Source organism: Pecten maximus, chromosome 4 (genome assembly GCF_902652985.1).
Source record: "Pecten maximus chromosome 4, xPecMax1.1, whole genome shotgun sequence".
NCBI lineage: Eukaryota > Metazoa > Mollusca > Bivalvia > Pectinida > Pectinidae > Pecten > Pecten maximus.
In genome coordinates, this window is record NC_047018.1 from 17,065,986 (window position 1) to 17,087,087 (window position 21,102).

Genomic DNA, 21,102 nt, shown 5'->3' on the forward strand with positions numbered 1-21,102 from the left:
AGAGGTATGTCATAGAGATATCACACAGGTTAGAGGTATGTCATAGAGATATCACACAGGCTAGAGGTATGTCATAGAGATATCACACAGGCTAGAGGTATGTCATAGAGATATCACACAGCCTACAGGTATGTCATAGAGATATCACACAGGTTACAGGTATGTCATAGAGATATCACACAGGCTAGAGGTATGTCATAGAGATATCACACAGGCTAGAGGTATGTCATAGAGATATCACATAGACTACATGTATGTCATAGAGATATCACACAGGTTACAGGTATGTCATAGAGATATCACACAGGCTACAGGTATGTCATAGAAGTATCACACAGACTACAGGTATGTCATAGAAGTATCACACAGACTACAGGTATATCATGGAGATATCACACAGACTACAGGTATGTCATAGATATATCACACAGCCTACAGGTATGTCATAGAGATATCACACAGACTAGAGGTATGTCATAGAGATATCACACAGACAAGAGGTATGTCATAGAGATATCACACAGGCTACAGGTATGTCATAGAGATATCACACAGCCTACAGGTATGTCATAGAGATATCACACAGCCTACAGGTATGTCATAGAGATATCACACAGCCTACAGGTATGTCAAAGAGATATCACACAGGTTACAGGTATGTCATAGAGATATCACACAGGCTACAGGTATGTCATAGAGATATCACACAGACTACAGGTATGTCATAGAGATATCACACAGCCTACAGGTATGTCATAGAGATATCACACAGACTACAGGTATGTCATAGAAGTATCACACAGACTATAGGTATGTCATAGAGATATCACACAGGTTAGAGGTATGTCATAGAGATATCACACAGACTAGAGGTATGTCATAGTGATATCACACAGACTAGAGGTATGTCATAGAGATATCACACAGACTAGAGGTATGTCATAGTGATATCACACAGGCTACAGGTATGTCATAGAGATATCACACAGACTAGAGGTATGTCATAGAGATATCACACAGACTACAGGTATGTCATAGAGATATCACACAGACTAGAGGTATGTCATAGATATATAACACAGGTTAGAGGTATGTCATAGAGATATCACACAGACTAGAGGTATGTCATAGAGATATCACACAGGTTACAGGTATGTCATAGAGATATCACACAGACTAGAGGTATGTCATAGAGATATCACAGACTACAGGTATGTCATAGAGATATCACACAGACTACAGGTATGTCATAGAGATATCACACAGACTACAGGTATGTCATAGAGATATCACACAGACTAGAGGTATGTCATAGAGATATCACACAGACTAGAGGTATGTCATAGAGATATCACACAGACTACAGGTATGTCATAGAGATATCACACAGTTTACAGGTATGTCATAGTGATATCACACAGACTACAGGTATGTCATAGAGATATCACACAGTCTACAGGTATGTCATAGAGATATCACACAGACTAGAGGTATGTCATAGAGATATCACACAACCTACAGGTATGTCATAGAGATATCACACAGGCTACAGGTATGTCATAGAGATATCACACAGACTACAGGTATGTCATAGATATATCACACAGGTTAGAGGTATGTCATAGAGATATCACACAGGCTAGAGCTATGTCATAGAGATATCACACAGACTAGAGGTATGTCATAGAGATATCACACAGACTAGATGTATGTCATAGAGATATCACACAGACTAGAGGTATGTCATAGTGATATCACACAGGCTACAGGTATGTCATAGAGATATCACACAGACTAGAGGTATGTCATAGAGATATCACACAGACTACAGGTATGTCATAGAGATATCACACAGACTAGAGGTATGTCATAGAGATATCACACAGGTTAGAGGTATGTCATAGAGATATCACACAGACTAGAGGTATGTCATAGAGATATCACACAGGCTACAGGTATGTCATAGAGATATCACACAGGTTACAGGTATGTCATAGAGATATCACACAGGCTAGAGGTATGTCATAGAGATATCACACAGACTAGAGGTATGTCATAGAGATATCACACAGACTACAGGTATGTCATAGAGATATCACACAGACTACAGGTATGTCATAGAGATATCACACAGACTACAGGTATGTCATAGAGATATCACACAGACTACAGGTATGTCATAGAGATATCACACAGACTAGAGGTATGTCATAGAGATATCACACAGGTTAGAGGTATGTCATAGAGATATCACACAGGCTACAGGTATGTCATAGAGATATCACACAGGCTAGAGGTATGTCATAGAGATATCACACAGACTACAGGTATGTCATAGAGATATCACACAGGTTAGAGGTATGTCATAGAGATATCACACAGGCTACAGGTATGTCATAGAGATATCACACAGGCTAGAGGTATGTCATAGAGATATCACACAGACTACAGGTATGTCATAGAGATATCACACAGGTTACAGGTATGTCATAGAGATATCACACAGGTTACAGGTATGTCATAGAGATATCACACAGGTTAGAGGTATGTCATAGAGATATCACAGGCTACAGGTATGTCATAGAGATATCACACAGACTACAGGTATGTCATAGAGATATCACACAGACTAGAGGTATGTCATAGAGATATCACACAGGTTAGAGGTATGTCGTAGAGATATCACACAGACTACAGGTATGTCATAGAGATATCACACAGACTAGAGGTATGTCATAGTGATATCACACAGACCACGGGTATGTCATAGAGATATCACACAGACTAGAGGTATGTCATAGAGATATCACACAGGTTAGAGGTATGTCATAGAGATATCACACAGCCTACAGGTATGTCATAGAGATATCACACAGACTACAGGTATGTTATAGAGATATCACACAGGCTAGATTACAGTATGGTTTGTCTGGAGATGTCCTGTCACGTTTTTCAACAGATGTCTTATAACTGCTATAGGCTTTATCATCATAAAATACAGTTGTGTTTTCCTGAGTGGCGTTTTGATTCAACTGTTTGCATAAGTTTTAACCATTTGTTATTTCATGATTTGAATATTCTACAGTGATCTCCTGTGTTTTTCATCCAATCTCTTTGAAAATTTGTAGGCTTTCTAATCTTGAAGACCAGTTGTGATTTCTTGAGTGGCAAGAGTTATTGCCCTTTTTGTTAGTTCTTGCATTGTTCTAAACCCATCTCTGTGCAATTTATACTTGGTAGGAAATTTATAGTTGGTAGGATTTGATAACATCACATATAGTTATGGTTTCTTATGCAGTATTTTGTTTGAACAATCCTTGATATTTGTCTATATAGATACAGTATATTTTTGTGTGCCTTTTGTATAATCCTTTGAGATTACAGGTAGAAGATACTGGTGGTAGATTTTAGTTACCAAGGTTTACAATACATTGTAACTTGCATGCCACATTTTAATTCACTTCAATAGTGGCACCATACACATGGTTGATTGTCTTTATAATCCAAAATTGAAAATAATGAAATCTATTGAACTATGGGACTATTGTAGCTCCCCATCAAACTTTAACCTTTTTTGAGTTTCTTGATTCTTTCAAAAAAAGTAACATAGATAATCATTAGATGTGGTAAATGTATAAAATGAACTGGCCAATACCAGACTCTCAAGGACATCTCAAGGACATCCCATTTATCCTTCATAAAATCTGGAAAATTTTAAATAACTCCTGATATTTTCTGTTACAGAGTTTCTATGGCGACCGGTTTGGACATGACAAAACAACCACCATCAAAGATTCTAACACAGTTGAGAGAGATAAACTGGATCCAGGCATTGTATGTACTGGTCTGATATCACAACATAATTCAATGAAAATTTAACAGTTATTGACAATGTGTACTGCATTTAAGTAATACCTTAATATTTAAGGGTATTGTAAAAGGAGGGGAGCCAATTCCTCGTTTCTTTGTGTTGTTGTGCAGGATTTATCGTCTGGTTGGCTTTTAATATCCACCTGATAAGTTAGTAAACCTGTGATGACTGTGGACTGCAGGTAGTGTTGTGACTGTTAACTGTTGTGGATTAATTATTTCTAGGTTAAAATTAAAGGTGGTTACATTGTAATGTGTATTTAATTCAATAATGAAGAGGTGTGAGGGCTGTTTCAGGATAAACTGATGGTGTTTATGTGTCTGATGATAACAGTCAAGGTATTTCATGGCCTTGTGACCCAGAATTGTTGTATTTGGTCAGCAAAAAATTGGGGAAAACAAATTTGTTCCATTGATTGGCTTTAAACACTGAATGTGACAGGTTCAAATGTGTGAAAAGCTTTTTACAGCTACTCTCAGTTTATTTGGCCTAGATTGTCCCATTTTGCTTATCAGTGATATATCTGATAGGTGTTAAAGATATATGTTGATGCTAATTGATAACACTTTTCAGTATCATTGGGTAGCACAGCCTACCTGCTGTGGGGTACAGACTAATATAGGCACAGAGCAGTCATCCTACATCAATCTATCTAAATTAATCCATGTACTTTTCAGTAGAATTATCAGTCGGTGATCATGAAAGAAGCAATCTGTTTTACATTTCAGGCCAATATACAGATCACTTATGTGGAGCCCTATTTTGACCTGTATGAGTTTCGGGAGAGACTTACCTATTTCGACAAGAACTACAACATTAGTAAGAGAAACAGGCTCAAAGTTTTTGTATACTTACCAAAACTGTTATAAGCCCTAATGGTGGTCTATTCAAATCACTCTTTGTCTGTGGTCCCTCTGTAAATGATCCCTGTTATTGCTTTATCTTGAGAAGTACAGGAAGGACTTTTCTCATTTTGCTCATTTAATTTTGTGTGTGATTGAGAAAACAAAATGGCTGATAGGCAGCCATCTTGGAAATAGACTGTTGAAGTTTGTTAGTGCTATTTCTGAGAAGGTTCTTGATTGATCTTTCTCGGATTACTTGTGTAGGTCCTCAGTTTCCAAATTATTTTGAAAAGGGAAAAGATGGGGAAGGTAGAGGAAAGGTCAGTCTAATATATAAATATAATAATAATCACTCAATGGTGGGAGACAGTTGAAGTTAGATAAAGCTATTATTGTGGAGAATTGGCAAGATATAGTTCTCTCAAACTTCATATTTATATTCACTTTGACAATTATAATTTGTTATCAGTGTAGCTATATCTCAGAAAGTTCTTAGATCTTTCTTAGACTTATATGTATGTACATGTCCCATGTTATGAAATGATTAAGGAAGGGAACAGTAATGATCAGTCTTTCATAGGATATATGGAGATCATTCAATGGTGGAGGCCAAGATCCCTCTGGTGTCTCTTGTGTGTAGGTATTGTGGATCAGGATAGACTATATGATATGAGTTAATGTTAGATCAAGTGAATAATAGACTAAGTGAGATAATTTAAGTCTAGGTCAAAAAATGATTTACAAAATAATGTTGAAGTCCTTTGAGGAGAAATCTTTGTAAGGCCTGGAGATCACACATTTTCCATGATTTCTCATAAAATTAGTTTCAAACTTGTGTTTTTCCTGCATGTAACTTTCAGAGAGGTTTATGTATGCTACACCATTCACTCTTGATGGCCGAGCTCACGGTGAGATCTATGAACAGTACAAAAGGAAGACGATCCTGACCACCAGTCATACCTTCCCCTATGTCAAGACACGTATGGCAGTCATCAACCGAGAGCAGGTGAGCTCTTCATTCACTGGCTGGTTCTTTTATGCTGTTGTTTTGATCTGTCACTGTTAGTTAATTGTGTTGACCCGGTGTTGGGTGTCCTACCCAAAAACTTTAAAAATTTTGGGGTAAAATTTTGGAAGGCTTCTAAGATAAGTATACATCCCATACCTCTATCATTAATACATATGATAATGTCATGTAGGAAATATTTGTTGGTTTTTTTTTTCTTCTGAATTTTCATATATTTTGAGTTTTATTGTTGGACAATAAGCGATGACCGACCTGTTGTCCTATAGTACCATTGATACAGTGATGACCGACATGTTGTCTGATAGTGACATTGATACAGTGATGACCGACCTGTTGTCCTATAGTAACAGTGATACAGTGATGACCGACTTGTTGTCCTATAGTAACATTGATACAGTGATGACCGACCTGTTGTCTGATAGTAACATTGATACAATGATGACTGACCTGTTGTCTGATAGTAACATTGATACAGTGATGACCGACCTGTTGTCCTATAGTAACAGTGATACAGTGATGACTGACCTGTTGTCCTATAGTAACATTGATAGAGTGATGACCGACCTGTTGTGAGATAGTAACATTGATACAGTGATGACCGACCTGTTGTCAGATAGTAACATTTTCACCGACCTGTTGTCAGATAGTAACATTGATACAGTGATGACCGACCTGTTGTCTGATAGTAACATTGATACAATGATGACCGACCTGTTGTCTGATAGTAACAGTGATACAGTGATGACTGACCTGTTGTCCGATAGTAACATTGATACAGTGATGACCGACCTGTTGTCAGATAGTAACATTGATACAGTGATGACTGACCTGTTGTCCTATAGTAACATTGATACAATGATGACCGACCTGTTGTCAGATAGTAACATTGATACAGTGATGACCGACCTGTTGTCCTATAGTAACATTGATAGTGATGACCGACCTGTTGTCCTATAGTAACATTGATACAATGATGACTGACCTGTTGTCCTATAGTTACATTTATACAGTGATGACCGACCTGTTGTCAGATAGTAACATTAATACAATGATGACCGACCTGTTGTCCTATAGTTACATTTATACAGTGATGACCGACTTGTTGTTCTATAGTAACAGTGATATAGTGATGACTGACCTGTTGTCCTATAGTAACATTGATACAGTGATGACCGACCTGTTGTCCTATAGTAACATTGATACAGTGATGACCGACCTGTTGTCCTATAGTAACATTTATACAATGATGACTGACATGTTGTCAGATAGTAACATTGATACAGTGATGACCGACCTGTTGTCCTATAGTAACATTGATACAGTGATGACCGACCTGTTGTCCTATAGTAACATTTATACAATGATGACTGACATGTTGTCAGATAGTAACATTGATACAGTGATGACCGACCTGTTGTCCTATAGTGACATTGATACAGTGATGACCGACCTGTTGTCCTATAGTGACATTGATACAGTGATGACCGACCTGTTGTCCTATAGTAACATTGATACAGTGATGACCGACCTGTTGTCCTATAGTGACATTGATACAGTGATGACTGACCTGTTGTCCTATAGTAACAGTGATACAGTGATGACTGACCTGTTGTCCTATAGTAACAGTGATACAGTGATGACCGACCTGTTGTCCTATAGTAACATTGATACAGTGATGACTGACCTGTTGTCCTATAGTAACAGTGATACAGTGATGACCGACCTGTTGTCCTATAGTAACATTGATACAGTGATGACCGACTTGTTGTCCTATAGTAACATTGATACAGTGATGACCGACCTGTTGTCCTATAGTAACATTGATAGTGATGACCGAACTGTTGTCCTAAAGTAACATTGATACAGTGATGACCGACCTGTTGTCCTATAGTAACATTGATACAGTGATGACCGACCTGTTGTCAGATAGTAACATTTATACAGTGAAGACTGACCTGTTGTCAGATAGTAACATTGATACAATGATGACCGACCTGTTGTCAGATAGTAACATTGATACAGTGATGACTGACCTGTTGTCAGATAGTAACATTGATACAGCGATGACCGACCTGTTGTCCTATAGTAACATTGATATAGTGATGACTGACCTGTTGTCTGATAGTAACATTAATAGAGTGATGACCGACTTGTTGATTTGAAATGATTGTCCTGCAGGTTATCTTGTCACCTATAGAGGTGGCCATAGAGGACATACAAAAGAAAACGCGAGAGCTCGCCTTGGCTTTGGCGTCAGAGCCTCCAGACACAAAGATTCTTCAGATGGTGCTACAAGGTTGTCTGGGGACCACTGTTAACCAGGTAAGTTCCCCTTTAACAATCAATGTGATGAACAACTGTTATCCAGGTAAGTTCTCATTGTGATGGACAACTGTTATCCAGGTAAGTTCTCCTTTAACAACCATCGTGATGGACAACTGTTATCCAGGTAAGTTCTCCTTTTACAATCAAAGTGATGGACCACTGTTAACCAGGTAAGTTCTCCTTTAACAACCACCGTGATGGACCACTGTTATCCAGGTAAGTTCTCCTTAAAAATCAACGTTATGGACAACCGTTATCCAGGTAAGTTCTCCTTTAACAATCAAAGTGATGGACAACTGTTATCCAGGTAAGTTCTCCTTTTACAATCAAAGTGATGGACAACCGTTATCCAGGTAAGTTTTCCTTTAACAACCATCATGATGGACAACTGGTATACAGGTAAGTTCTCCTTTAACAATCATTTGATGAACAACCGTTAGATGGGACAGTAGGAAGGTACAATAGTGTTCTGTTGATACATTAATTATAATATTTTGAGGCTAATTGAGTGGTTTGGTTGATTTTGTAGGGACCAGCTGAAGTGGCCTTGGTTTTCCTCAAGCCTGTGATGGAAGGCACTGCTGTAGCCACAAAACACCACAACAAACTCCGCCTTTCCTTCAAGGACTTCCTCAAAAAGTAAGTTTTACTGTGTTGGCTGAGATTAGAGAATGGCACATATTCACATTGTTATCTTGTGCCTAATCAGCATTATACAAAGTGTCTAAAAGTAATGTATTGTACTATCTGTTTTGGGTAACTATTTTATATGAAAGCTTCGATAGCTGTATTACTAATCATTCCTGTTAGTCCCGGTGGAAGCACACAGATGATGAGAGTAATGCTGCCCTACCATTCTATCCTATCATTTAGTGTACTAGGTAATTAACTCATGAAGGTCTACATAGACAAATTTGTCAGGTGAATAAAGACCTTTGTCCTGCAGCACAACACAAATTTGTCAGGTAAACAAAGACTTTTGTCCTGCAGTACAACACAAATTTCTGGTTTACATTTCATAACTAACTGTTTATCTTTTTGTGTACAGGTGTTCAGACTCACTACACAGAAACAAAACTCTTATAACATCTGAACAAAGAGAGTACCAGAGGGAACTAGAGAGGAACTATCACTCTCTTAAGGAAAAACTTCATCCTATGATTTCATCAAATGCATCAACACTTAGAAGACCAAAACACCACAAAAGGTTAATTATCTATATATTACATACACTGCTTTAGATTTATAATTCAAATATTGGGTCACAGCGCAATCAGTCCTTTGATGTATGATCTAATTCAATCTAACTGAAAAAGAGGACATTCATAATTAGATACCGGGTCACAAGTTAACCAGACCTCTGATGTATGATAATCTTAATTAATTGGTAAAAAGAATACCTTAGGCATTATTTTTTTTAAACACAGTTTAATGACCATATTACTTCTATTTACAGCCGAGGAAACAAGGAATCTCCAAGTAAACAGAAGTTTTCCAGTACAGCACTTGTGTAACTTCACCATCTTTTACCAGTGACAGTTTTATAAGCGGTCTGTAGGTGACAACTATGGGCCTAGTGCTGATATAAACTTATTATTGTCTGCTTAATTAACAGCAGTGCATTATATAGAACCAGGTCCAAATAGTTTTAACAGAAGCCTTCATGAGGTGAAGAACCATTCATCATGTTTACAAAGAAAGCATTGATGTAGACTTTTAATTCGCAGTATTCAAGAGCTTCCCTTGATTTAAAATGTGTCGTGTCTGTGCTATATATAGCATTTTATGTAGGCATATAAAATATGTATTTGTACCAATATGGAACAAGCTGACAGCTTCCTTGGAAATGTGATATGTTACTTAAAACTTTATATCCAGTCCCTGTTCATACATTGATCATGTGTGTCACCATTATGTATAACATTGTCACTACCTGTGTAGTGTGTTATAGTGTTAATGATGATTATTTAATGTGTTATTGAATTTAATGTTAATGTTTAACTCTCCCACCTCTTAATGTGCAAGACACATTCCTTTAACACCCAGACGATAATACGTCTATCCCAAGGTTAGGGTTTACTCTATCCTACACAAGTGGCTTCCCATTCACAGAAACCATTTCATACTAATACTGATTAGGGCCAGATAAAGATAAAAGTTTAGTACTGTATCTACTGATGTTTTGTACTTCATCAGCTGACGTTATGTAAAATGTACAGTTTAAACAATATTTATTTTCAAATATACAGAACATAGATTTATATTGTACAGAATATATGGTAGGGATCTGGCAACAAGAGTAGGCTCTTAATGATATATTAAGCTAGCCATCTCCGAAACATTTAGTACTGTATCGACTAGCTGATGTAATATAAAATGTTTAGTACTGTATCGACTAGCTGATGTAATATAAAATGTTTAGTACTGTATCGACTAGCTGATGTAATATAAAATGTTTAGTACTGTATCGACTAGCTGATGTAATATATAACGTTTAGTACTGTATCGACTAGCTGATGTAATATAAAACGTTTAGTACTGTATCGACTAGCTGATGTAATATAAAGCGTTTAGTACTGTATCGACTAGCTGATGTAATATAAAATGTTTAGTACTGTATCGACTAGCTGATGTAATATAAAACGTTTAGTACTGTATCGACTAGCTGATGTAATATAAAACGTTTAGTACTGTATCGACTAGCTGATGTAATATAAAATGTTTAGTACTGTATGTATAGTACTGTATCAACTAGCTGATGTTATATTCAATGTTTCATACAACATAAGCTGATGTCTTATAAAATGTTCAGTACACTGTATCAGCTGATTTCAGTGAGAAACAGAATTCATTATTTACTTATACCTCTAAATACAGTCAGCATTTAACACCACCTCACTGAAATAGTATATACTTAAGGAACTTTAAAAGATTAAAGAAGATTTTAGAAACTAGTTTTAATTTTCATATACTTTTGGTATAATACATTTTGTACATTGTTTTTTCTAAGTAGTTATAGTTTTTTTATTAATTTGTATGTTTTCTGGAAAAAAAATGTTGATTCCAATCTTAACAAATCGCTTTGAAAGAGGTGGGAGAGAAAGTGTGGTAAAGATATAGAAGAGAGGGTTTCTTCACTCTCAAGTGAAATCCCTATCCCCTGTACCAATATATTATATTTTATCTATTTATCTATTTTAACTATTTAAAAATAACTAGTCACATTCACAAAGTGCAATAATTTTACATTTTGTAATTAAGAAACATATTCAATTCAGTTTGAATGTACATTAACATGATGACATATACTTTGATATCATTGACATGAGGTGGAATTGTACTTTGCCATGGAGGACCTTATTCTCATTGTGTAAGCACTATATGCCTACATGGACAAAATCTATTCTGTTTATATGTGGATGGTTGTCCATTTCCCTAATTATTCCTGAATAATGCAGGCATAAGTTGTACCAAGCCAGATTTTAACACTCCTCTTTAAGTCAACCTCAAAGAAATTTCTATAATTTCAAGTCTGCTACGAACATCAGTTGTAGTGAACTACTGTACACATATTTTAGTACACTCGGCTGTAGTGAACTACTGTACACATATTTTGGTACACTCGGCTGTAGTGAACTACTGTACACATATTTTGGTACACTCGGCTGTAGTGAACTACTGTACACATATTTTGGTATACTCGGCTGTAGTGAACTACTCTACACATATTTTGGTATACTCGGCTGTAGTGAACTACTCTACACATATTTTGGTATACTCGGCTGTAGTGAACTACTCTACACATATTTGGTATACTTGGCTGTAGTGAACTACTCTACACATACTTTTGCTTGCTCAGATTGTCACTTTCATCATATTATGACTGATACATATTTACATTCTTTCATAACTACTCTCATGCGATTCACTCATCACAGTTTTTGTTTAGTATTAGATACATGTGAAGTCAACAACTGGAAAAAAGATGAAATATCAAATGTAGTTCTGCATGATCACACCAGTCTGAATTTTTTTTTTTTTTTTTTTTGTCAAAAAGAACATTGAATGAGTCTGATTTCGCTAATAAGCCATAAGTGTTCACAGAGCACTGCTTATAAAACCTCTCTTGATTGATGATGCAGATGTTTTTTCACGCAAATTTTTGCTTTCACAATGCATAATAACTAGTAATATATTATCACTTTATTGTACAGCAATGTTTTTTTTTTTCCTTTTTTACTTTTCTGCTTTACAAATTTAGTCAAGCAGATCAATAAGACCAGTGTCCACCAAATATTTCATATGTGTGTAAACTTTTATTAAATCCAGATTAAAGGAGAATGAAAGCTGAAATATGCATTTATCAAATCTTACGGAATTTATTTGTAATAGACAAATGAATATGGAGTGATATTATATTGCAATGTACTTTTTATTACTGCTTTATAATGGACAATAAACATCTTCATTTTTACAGGAAACCATGGTTTTTGTTTTAATCACAGTAAACAAAATGCATGAGCTAAACTATTAACATAAAAGTATCAACGAAGATTTTAGATTGATATATATTTAATGTTGTCAGGCACAATTTAGTCACTAATTACATCAATGTTTGATCACAACCAGGTACACCTGTTCTGCTGTTACCTAATAATAGTATGATAAACTCGAGTAATACTCAGTACTTATCTGTATTGGACATCCTTAAAACACAAATGTACAATAACTGATAGATTTACAAGATTTAGCAACATTTCAGAAAACTTGTATATATTACAAGATTTAGCAACATTTCAGAAAACTTGTATATATTCATGTCAAAAGGCTTCAACAATAAAATGTGGCACTTTGTATCTTACATCTAGGTAGGTGGGGGGGGGGGGGGGGGGGGGATATATCAAAATGTAGCTTTCATTTCAGTGAGAGGTATTAAAAGCCCTGTAACACCCGCCTGGCATAATTAAGAAGAGTATCAAACCCTTGGCCTCTTGGTTATTCAAACGTGGAAGATATTTTACCCTTGAAAATGGATGAAGATAACTCATTTGAATAAACTTGTTAGCCTTTATTCCAACATATTACAAGCCAAATATCAAGACTAAACCTCTTGTATACTCGTAAGTGTGGCCTTGAACAATAAACAGGTCAGTCCTAATATCAACCCTGTCTCTTTGTTGATTAGAAAAGCCATTCAACTATTTTAACAAATTTGACTCCTGTGCCTTGAATAAAGGTCAAGATGATTTCTTTGAACAGACTTGATTGCTGTCTGAATACCGGTACCATAAAACTAAATCTCTTCATTAATCAGATGAAGTAGAATATTTGACCTCGGATGAATACCATTTGGTTATACTGAGACGTTTTTAAAAAAAGTTGACAATGGACCCTTGAGGCCAGGTGAGTTACTGACAATGGACTTTTAGGGCCAGGTTAGCTACTGACAATGGACTTTTAGGGCCAGGTTAGCTACTGACAAAGGATTTTTAGGGCCAGGTTAGCTACTGACAATGGACTTTTAGGGCCAGGTTAGCTACTGACAATGGACTTTAAGGGCCAGGTTAGCCACTGACAATGGACTTTTAGGGCCAGGTTAGCTACTGACAAAGGACTTTTAGGGCCAGGTTAGCTACTAACAATGGACTTTTAGGGCCAGGTTAGCTACTGACAATGGACTTTAAGGGCCAGGTTAGCTACTGACAAAGGACTTTTAGGGCCAGGTTAGCTACTGACAATGGACTTTTAGGGCCAGGTTAGCTACTGACAAAGGACTTTTAGGGCCAGGTTAGCTACTGACAAAGGACTTTTAGGGCCAGGTTAGCTACTGACAATGGACTTTTAGGGCCAGGTTAGCTAGTGACAAAGGACTTTTAGGGCCAGGTTAGCTACTGACAAAGGACTTTTAGGGCCAGGTTAGCTACTGACAATGGACCCATAGTGCCAGGTGAGCTACTGACAAAGGACTTTTAGGGCCAGGTTAGCTACTGACAATGGATTTTTAGGGCCAGGTTAGCTACTGACAATGGACTTTTAGGGCCAGGTTAGCTACTGACAATTGCCTTGATGTATGAATATACCCAATTTCAGTTTGACAACTATAATTCAATGGTGACAATACAGCATGTTTTGTTGCTACCAACCATCAAGTTGCTGTTGGTTAATGCTTCTTTCTATGATTCCTTATTCTGTTTGAAAGTTTCCTATATTTGGCTTTTGAAATTACATTGTAGTAGTGTTAAGAGATCCTAATAACACAGTGTATTAATGAAATTAAATTTGTTCATTGTAATGCAGAGATATGAACACATTTCATCTCGTACTCATCTGGTTGGTGAATAATAATAACATTATTATGAATCGATCTACATTAATAAGATAATTTACTGAATAACAATATTCTTATACATGTACAATGTATATTGATCTACAAGATAATTTACATTTTAATAACACATTAAGCAGTCGGGGGGGAAACAACATGAAACCATATTAGTTTAACGACTATACATTAAATAATATAAATATCTTGGAGCATGTACACTCCTAAATCTTCTCTTTCCTGAACAAACCTGACTTGTTCTTCTATACTGCTACTAAAATGTTACCTGTATGTGTCACAATTACTATGGAGATATATAAATCTCGCATACAAATGCACATAAAGACAGGAAATGTAACAATGTAAGGTTAGTACTCCTTCAGAAAAAGATCAATCAAAATCATGTTTTTCAGGCTGTTCAAAAATGTACGACTGCAAAATGCAAGCATTCATTACAGAAGTAGTAATTGTGCAGTAGTAAGGTGTTGGTGACGTTTCCATGGTGACAATGATATGACCAGCATAAGATCTTACTATAAGTCTGGGATTTTGTCTCTTATGGCTTTGAGCTGCAAACAGAAGAAAGACAGTTTTATAATTGTTATCATTAATTATTACAACAAAAGGCCAAGGGTAGGTCACATGTATGGCTTGATTAATGGCACAAAATATGGATGTTATTTTGTTTTTATTAACTTATTACAAAAGACCTGAAGGTCCAACTACAGATCTGATAACAATTTAAGGGTACATGTTTAACATAATAGTAACAAGAGATCTTATTGCCCACCACTGAATGATCTTTATCAGTGCTATGAATAATAGAATCTTTCCCTGCCTTGGGGGTGTGACAAAGAAATCTCAACCCAAGGGGCAATTCATGAATTTCACAATGGGTTGAGATTTCTTTGTCACACTCCCTGGGGTCGGAATAATTTTTTTTCTCCCATCACTTCAAGTAATTGCATTTTAAATAGGTTGTCAAGGTATGTTTGTAAACAAATGCACATAGTCGGCGCACGAATATCCTCATTTGAAAAGTACCCATCACATCCCCAAAAATTTGCATACCAATATCATTACACATAGGTCTAAAATTAATACACAATATTTATTCAAACAGACACTAAAATAAGGTCTCAGTGATACTATTCTGATGTTAACAACAGTATATCTTTATGTCTTACGCATATTTAACATTAAATAACAACGCGGGAACTATTAGTGATGTCACTCAAAAAGCACTTCCGTAAGTACTTTCGGTTCAGAAGGTTAGCGCATGCAATCTGTCATACCCTAGTAGGGGTTGAGAGAGAAATCTCTCGCGTCTAAAACTGGAGATAAACAGGTGAAGTGTGGGAGAAAAACTTCTCTTTTCTCTACTTTTCTCTTGACTTCCCTCTTCCTCTTCACCATTTGATAACTAGGGAAGCCTACTATTTTTACCTCTTTTTGCACCTATTACAATTCTGTAACAGAGCTTACGTATCACTGTTATTTTTACCTCTTCCTTGGCCTATTACAGAACTTACATATCACTGCTATTTTTACCTCTTCCTTGGCCTATTACAGAACTTACGTATGACTGTTATTTTTACCTCTTCCTTGGCCTATTACAGAACTTACATAATTATCATGACTGTTATTTTTACCTAATAGAGAATTTATGTATGATCGCTAATTTTACATATTACAGTATTTACGTATGACTGCTATTTTTACCTCTTTCTCAGCATGTTTAATTTTGTTCAGCATCATTTGAGCCTTATGCATGTCGCCTGCTTTGGCATGATGACGAGCTTCCTCTTCATAAGCCGGTATCTCCTGGTCCACCTGTTGGACATAGGCTGAAACATAAACATATAATTTATTCAATAATAATTAAATCAGAAAGATAAGTGTAAATCTTACCACCATGGAACCTAGCAATAACATGTCACCTGTCATCTGGGACCTAGAGAACACTAGTTACACCTGTAAACTAACAACACATTGTAGTTATCTAGGAACTAGACACCAACACATTGTAGTTATCTAGGAACTAGACACCAACACATTGTAATCATTTAGACCTAAACACCGATAGTCATCTGGGATATAGACACCAATAGTTATCTGGGATATAGACACCAATAGTCATCTGGGATATAGACACCAATAGTCATATAGACACCAATAGTCATCTGGGATATAGACACCAATAGTCATCTGGGATATAGACACCAATAGTCATCTGGGATATAGACACCAATAGTCATCTGGGATATAGACACCAATAGTCATCTGGGATATAGACACCAATAGTCATAGACACCAATAGTCATCTGGGATATAGACACCAATAGTTATCTGGGATATAGACACCAATAGTTATCTGGGATATAGACACTGATAGTCATCTGAGACACTGATAGTCATCTGGGATATAGACACCAAGTCATCTTGGATATAGACACCAATAGTTATCTGGGATATAGACACCAATAGTCATCTGGGATATAGACACCAATAGTCATATAGACACCAATCGTCATCTAGGATATAGACACCAATAGTCATCTGGGATATAGACACCGATAGTCATCTGGGATATAGACACCAATAGTCATCTGGAATATAGACACCAATAGTCATCTGGGATATAGACACCAATAGTCATCTGGGATATAGACACCAATAGTCATCTGGGATATAGACACCAATAGTTATCTGGGATATAGACACCAATAGTTATCTGGGATATAGACACCAATAGTCATCTGGAATATAGACACCAATAGTCATAGACACCAATAGACATCTGGGATATAGACACCAATAGTTATCTGGGATATAGACACCAATAGTCATCTGGAATATAGACACCAATAGTCATAGACACCAATAGACATCTGGGATATAGACACCAATAGTTATCTGGGATATAGACACCAATAGTCATTTGGGATATAGACACCAATAGTTATCTGGGATATAGACACCAATAGTCATCTGGGATATAGACACCAATAGTCATCTGGGATATAGACACCGATAGTCATCTGGGATATAGACACCAATAGTCATCTGGGATATATACACTGATATTTATCTGGGATATAGACACCAATAGTCATCTGAGATATATACACCAATAGTTATCTGGGATATAGACACCAATAGTCATCTGGGATATAGACACCAATAGTCATCTGGGATATAGACACCAATAGTCATCTGGGATATAGACACCAATAGTCATCTGGGATATAGACACCAATAGTCATCTGGGATATAGACACCAATAGTCATCTGGTATATAGACACCAATAGTCATCTGGGATATAGACACCAATAGTCATATAGACACCAATAGCCATCTGGGATATAGACACCGATAGCCATCTGGGATATAGACACCGATAGTCATCTGGGATATAGACACCAATAGTCATCTGGGATATAGACACCAATAGTTATCTGGGATATAGACACCAATAGTTATCTGGGATATAGACACCAATAGTTATCTGGGATATAGACACCGATAGTCATCTGGGATATAGACACCAATAGTTATCTGGGATATAGACACCAATAGTCATATAGACACCAATAGTTATCTGGGATATAGACACCAATAGTCATATAGACACCGATAGTCATCTGGGATATAGACACCAATAGTTATCTGGGATATAGACACCAATAGTTATCTGGTATATAGACACCAATAGTTATCAGGGATATAGACACCAATAGTCATCTGGGATATAGACACCAATAGTCATCTGGGATATAGACACCGATAGTCATCTGGGATATAGACACCAATAGTTATCTGGGATATAGACACCAATAGTTATCTGGGATATAGACACCAATAGTTATCTGGGATATAGACACCAATAGTCATCTGGGATATAGACACCAATAGTTATCTGGGATATAGACACCAATAGTCATATAGACACCAATAGTCATCTGGGATATAGACATCAATAGTTATCTGGGATATAGACACCAATAGACATCTGGGATATAGACACCAATAGTCATCTGGGATATAGACACCAATAGTCATCTGGTATATAGACACCAATAGTCATCTGGGATATAGACACCAATAGTCATATAGACACCAATAGCCATCTGGGATATAGACACCGATAGTCATCTGGGATATAGACACCAATAGTCATCTGGGATATAGACACCAATAGTTATCTGGGATATAGACACCAATAGTTATCTGGGATATAGACACCAATAGTTATCTGGGATATAGACACCAATAGTCATCTGGGATATAGACACCAATAGTTATCTGGGATATAGACACCAATAGTTATCTGGGATATAGACACCGATAGTCATCTGGGATATAGACACCAATAGTTATCTGGGATATAGACACCAATAGTCATATAGACACCAATAGTTATCTGGGATATAGACACCAATAGTCATATAGACACCGATAGTCATCTGGGATATAGACACCAATAGTTATCTGGGATATAGACACCAATAGTTATCTGGGATATAGACATCAATAGTTATCTGGGATATAGACACCAATAGTCATCTGGGATATAGACACCAATAGTCATCTGGGATATAGACACCGATAGTCATCTGGGATATAGACACCGATAGTCATCTGGGATATAGACACCAATAGTTATCTGGGATATAGACACCAATAGTTATCTGGGATATAGACACCAATAGTTATCTGGGATATAGACACCAATAGTCATCTGGGATATAGACACCAATAGTTATCTGGGATATAGACACCAATAGTCATATAGACACCAATAGTCATCTGGGATATAGACATCAATAGTTATCTGGGATATAGACACCAATAGACATCTGGGATATAGACACCAATAGCCATAGACACCAATAGTCATCTGGGATATAGACATCAATAGTTATCTGGGATATAGACACTAATAGTCATCTGGGATATAGACACCAATAGTCATCTGGGATATAGACACCTATAGTCATCTGGGATATAGACATCAATAGTTATCTGGGATATAGACACTAATAGTCATCTGGGATATAGACACCAATAGTCATCTGGGATATAGACACCTATAGTCATCTGGGATATAGACACTAATAGTCATCTGGGATATAGACACCAATAGTCATCTGGGATATAGACACCAATAGTTATCTGGGATATAGACACCAATAGTCATCTGGGATATAGACACCAATAGTCATCTGGGATATAGACACCAATAGTTATCTGGGATATAGACACCGATAGTCATCTGGGATATAGACACCAATAGTTATCTGGGATATAGACACCAATAGTCATATAGACACCAATAGTTATCTGGGATATAGACACTAATAGTCATCTGGGATATAGACACCAATAGTCATCTGGGATATAGACACCAATAGACATCTGAGGACCTAGAAACTATGGAATGTTTCTGCAAAATTCAATAGAAATTTTGGGGTTTCTAAGAAGAACTAATATTGCTAAGGGATACACAAGAGTGATTTAAAGTTCAAAATGTGCTTGATATTTTTCATTGTTACCTTTGAGGGCAGCTTTTCCTCCTTTCTTGAGCTCTGCCTGCTTCTGATCCATTCTCTGCGTCAAAAGCTGACTTTTATTCTGTAGAGCTTTAAGCTGATCTGTGCTGAGACGATCTCTAAGACTATTAATCTGTGAAGAACCAATTCAATATAATTTTTCAGGTGTTATGTAATAAACCAGTGTCCATTATCCAGGTACATGTATATATCTGTATTTTTCTGATTTTATTCCACAGCTAGGGCCAGTCGAATGAGATTTGTTCTTTTAATGGAATAAATATACAAGATTTTAACATGTTCTTTTAATGGAATAAATATACAAGATTTTAACATGTTCTTTTAATGGAATAAATATACAAGATTTTAACATGTTCTTTTAATGGAATAAATATACAAGATTTTAACATGTTCTTTTAATGGAATAAATATACAAGATTTTAACATGTTCTTTTAATGGAATAAATATACAAGATTTTAACATGTTCTTTTAATGGAATAAATATACAAGATTTTAAAGACTTGATTTCTGTAATTGGTTAAGATACAAAAAAACATTTGTACAAATTCCATACCTGAAGATCCAGCTGTTGTTTTTCGAATCTCAACACTTCTATACAGGTGGAACCACTGTAAAAGAAATAGTGTTGATTAGTAACAGGTACACGAGGGAGACTAATACAATCTACCGTAAACATGAGATTATAGACACTTACCATTGGATGTTATGTATGTTAAACTCTTCTTTACTCTTAATTATCCGTCATGATGGACCAATGGATCTACATCTCTCACCTGGTAGGCAATCAAAACAAGTTTTTTGCTTTGACAAATTTGACCCATTTGACCTTGAATATATGATACAGATCAGGGTAATGTCTAGGACAGTGTTGTGGGGATGATCAGAGTAATGTCTAGGACAGTGTTGTGAGGATTATCTATGATATAGATCAGGGTTATGTCTAGGACAGTGTTGTGGGGATGATCAGGGTAATGTCTAGGACAGTGTTGTGGGGATGATCAGGGTAATGTCTAGGACAGTGTTGTGGGGATGATCAGGGTAATGTCTAGGACAGTGTTGTGGGGATTATCTATGATATAGATCAGGGTAATGTCTAGGCCAGTGTTGTGGGGATTATCTATGATATAGATCAGGGTA

The 21,102-nt window shown here is 36.4% G+C and overlaps 2 protein-coding genes across 2 annotated transcripts in view; one reads left to right on the forward strand and one right to left on the reverse strand.

Moving 5' to 3' along the window:
• LOC117326412 (dedicator of cytokinesis protein 7-like) overlaps positions 1–12,549 on the forward strand; it is a 79,073-nt gene extending 66,524 nt beyond the window's left edge. The window contains 7 exon segments of the mRNA XM_033883160.1: positions 3,745–3,834; positions 4,600–4,690; positions 5,577–5,722; positions 7,922–8,065; positions 8,598–8,707; positions 9,117–9,275; positions 9,525–12,549. Of these exon segments, the coding sequence (XP_033739051.1) occupies positions 3,745–3,834; positions 4,600–4,690; positions 5,577–5,722; positions 7,922–8,065; positions 8,598–8,707; positions 9,117–9,275; positions 9,525–9,582 (798 nt within the window). The 3' untranslated portion in view covers positions 9,583–12,549.
• Positions 12,301–21,102, reverse strand: part of LOC117325383 (coiled-coil and C2 domain-containing protein 1-like) — a 46,937-nt gene continuing 38,135 nt past the window's right edge. Inside the window, 4 exon segments of the mRNA XM_033881555.1 lie at positions 12,301–14,959; positions 16,113–16,237; positions 19,947–20,076; positions 20,519–20,573. Coding sequence (XP_033737446.1) covers positions 14,924–14,959; positions 16,113–16,237; positions 19,947–20,076; positions 20,519–20,573 — 346 coding nt within the window. The 3' untranslated portion in view covers positions 12,301–14,923.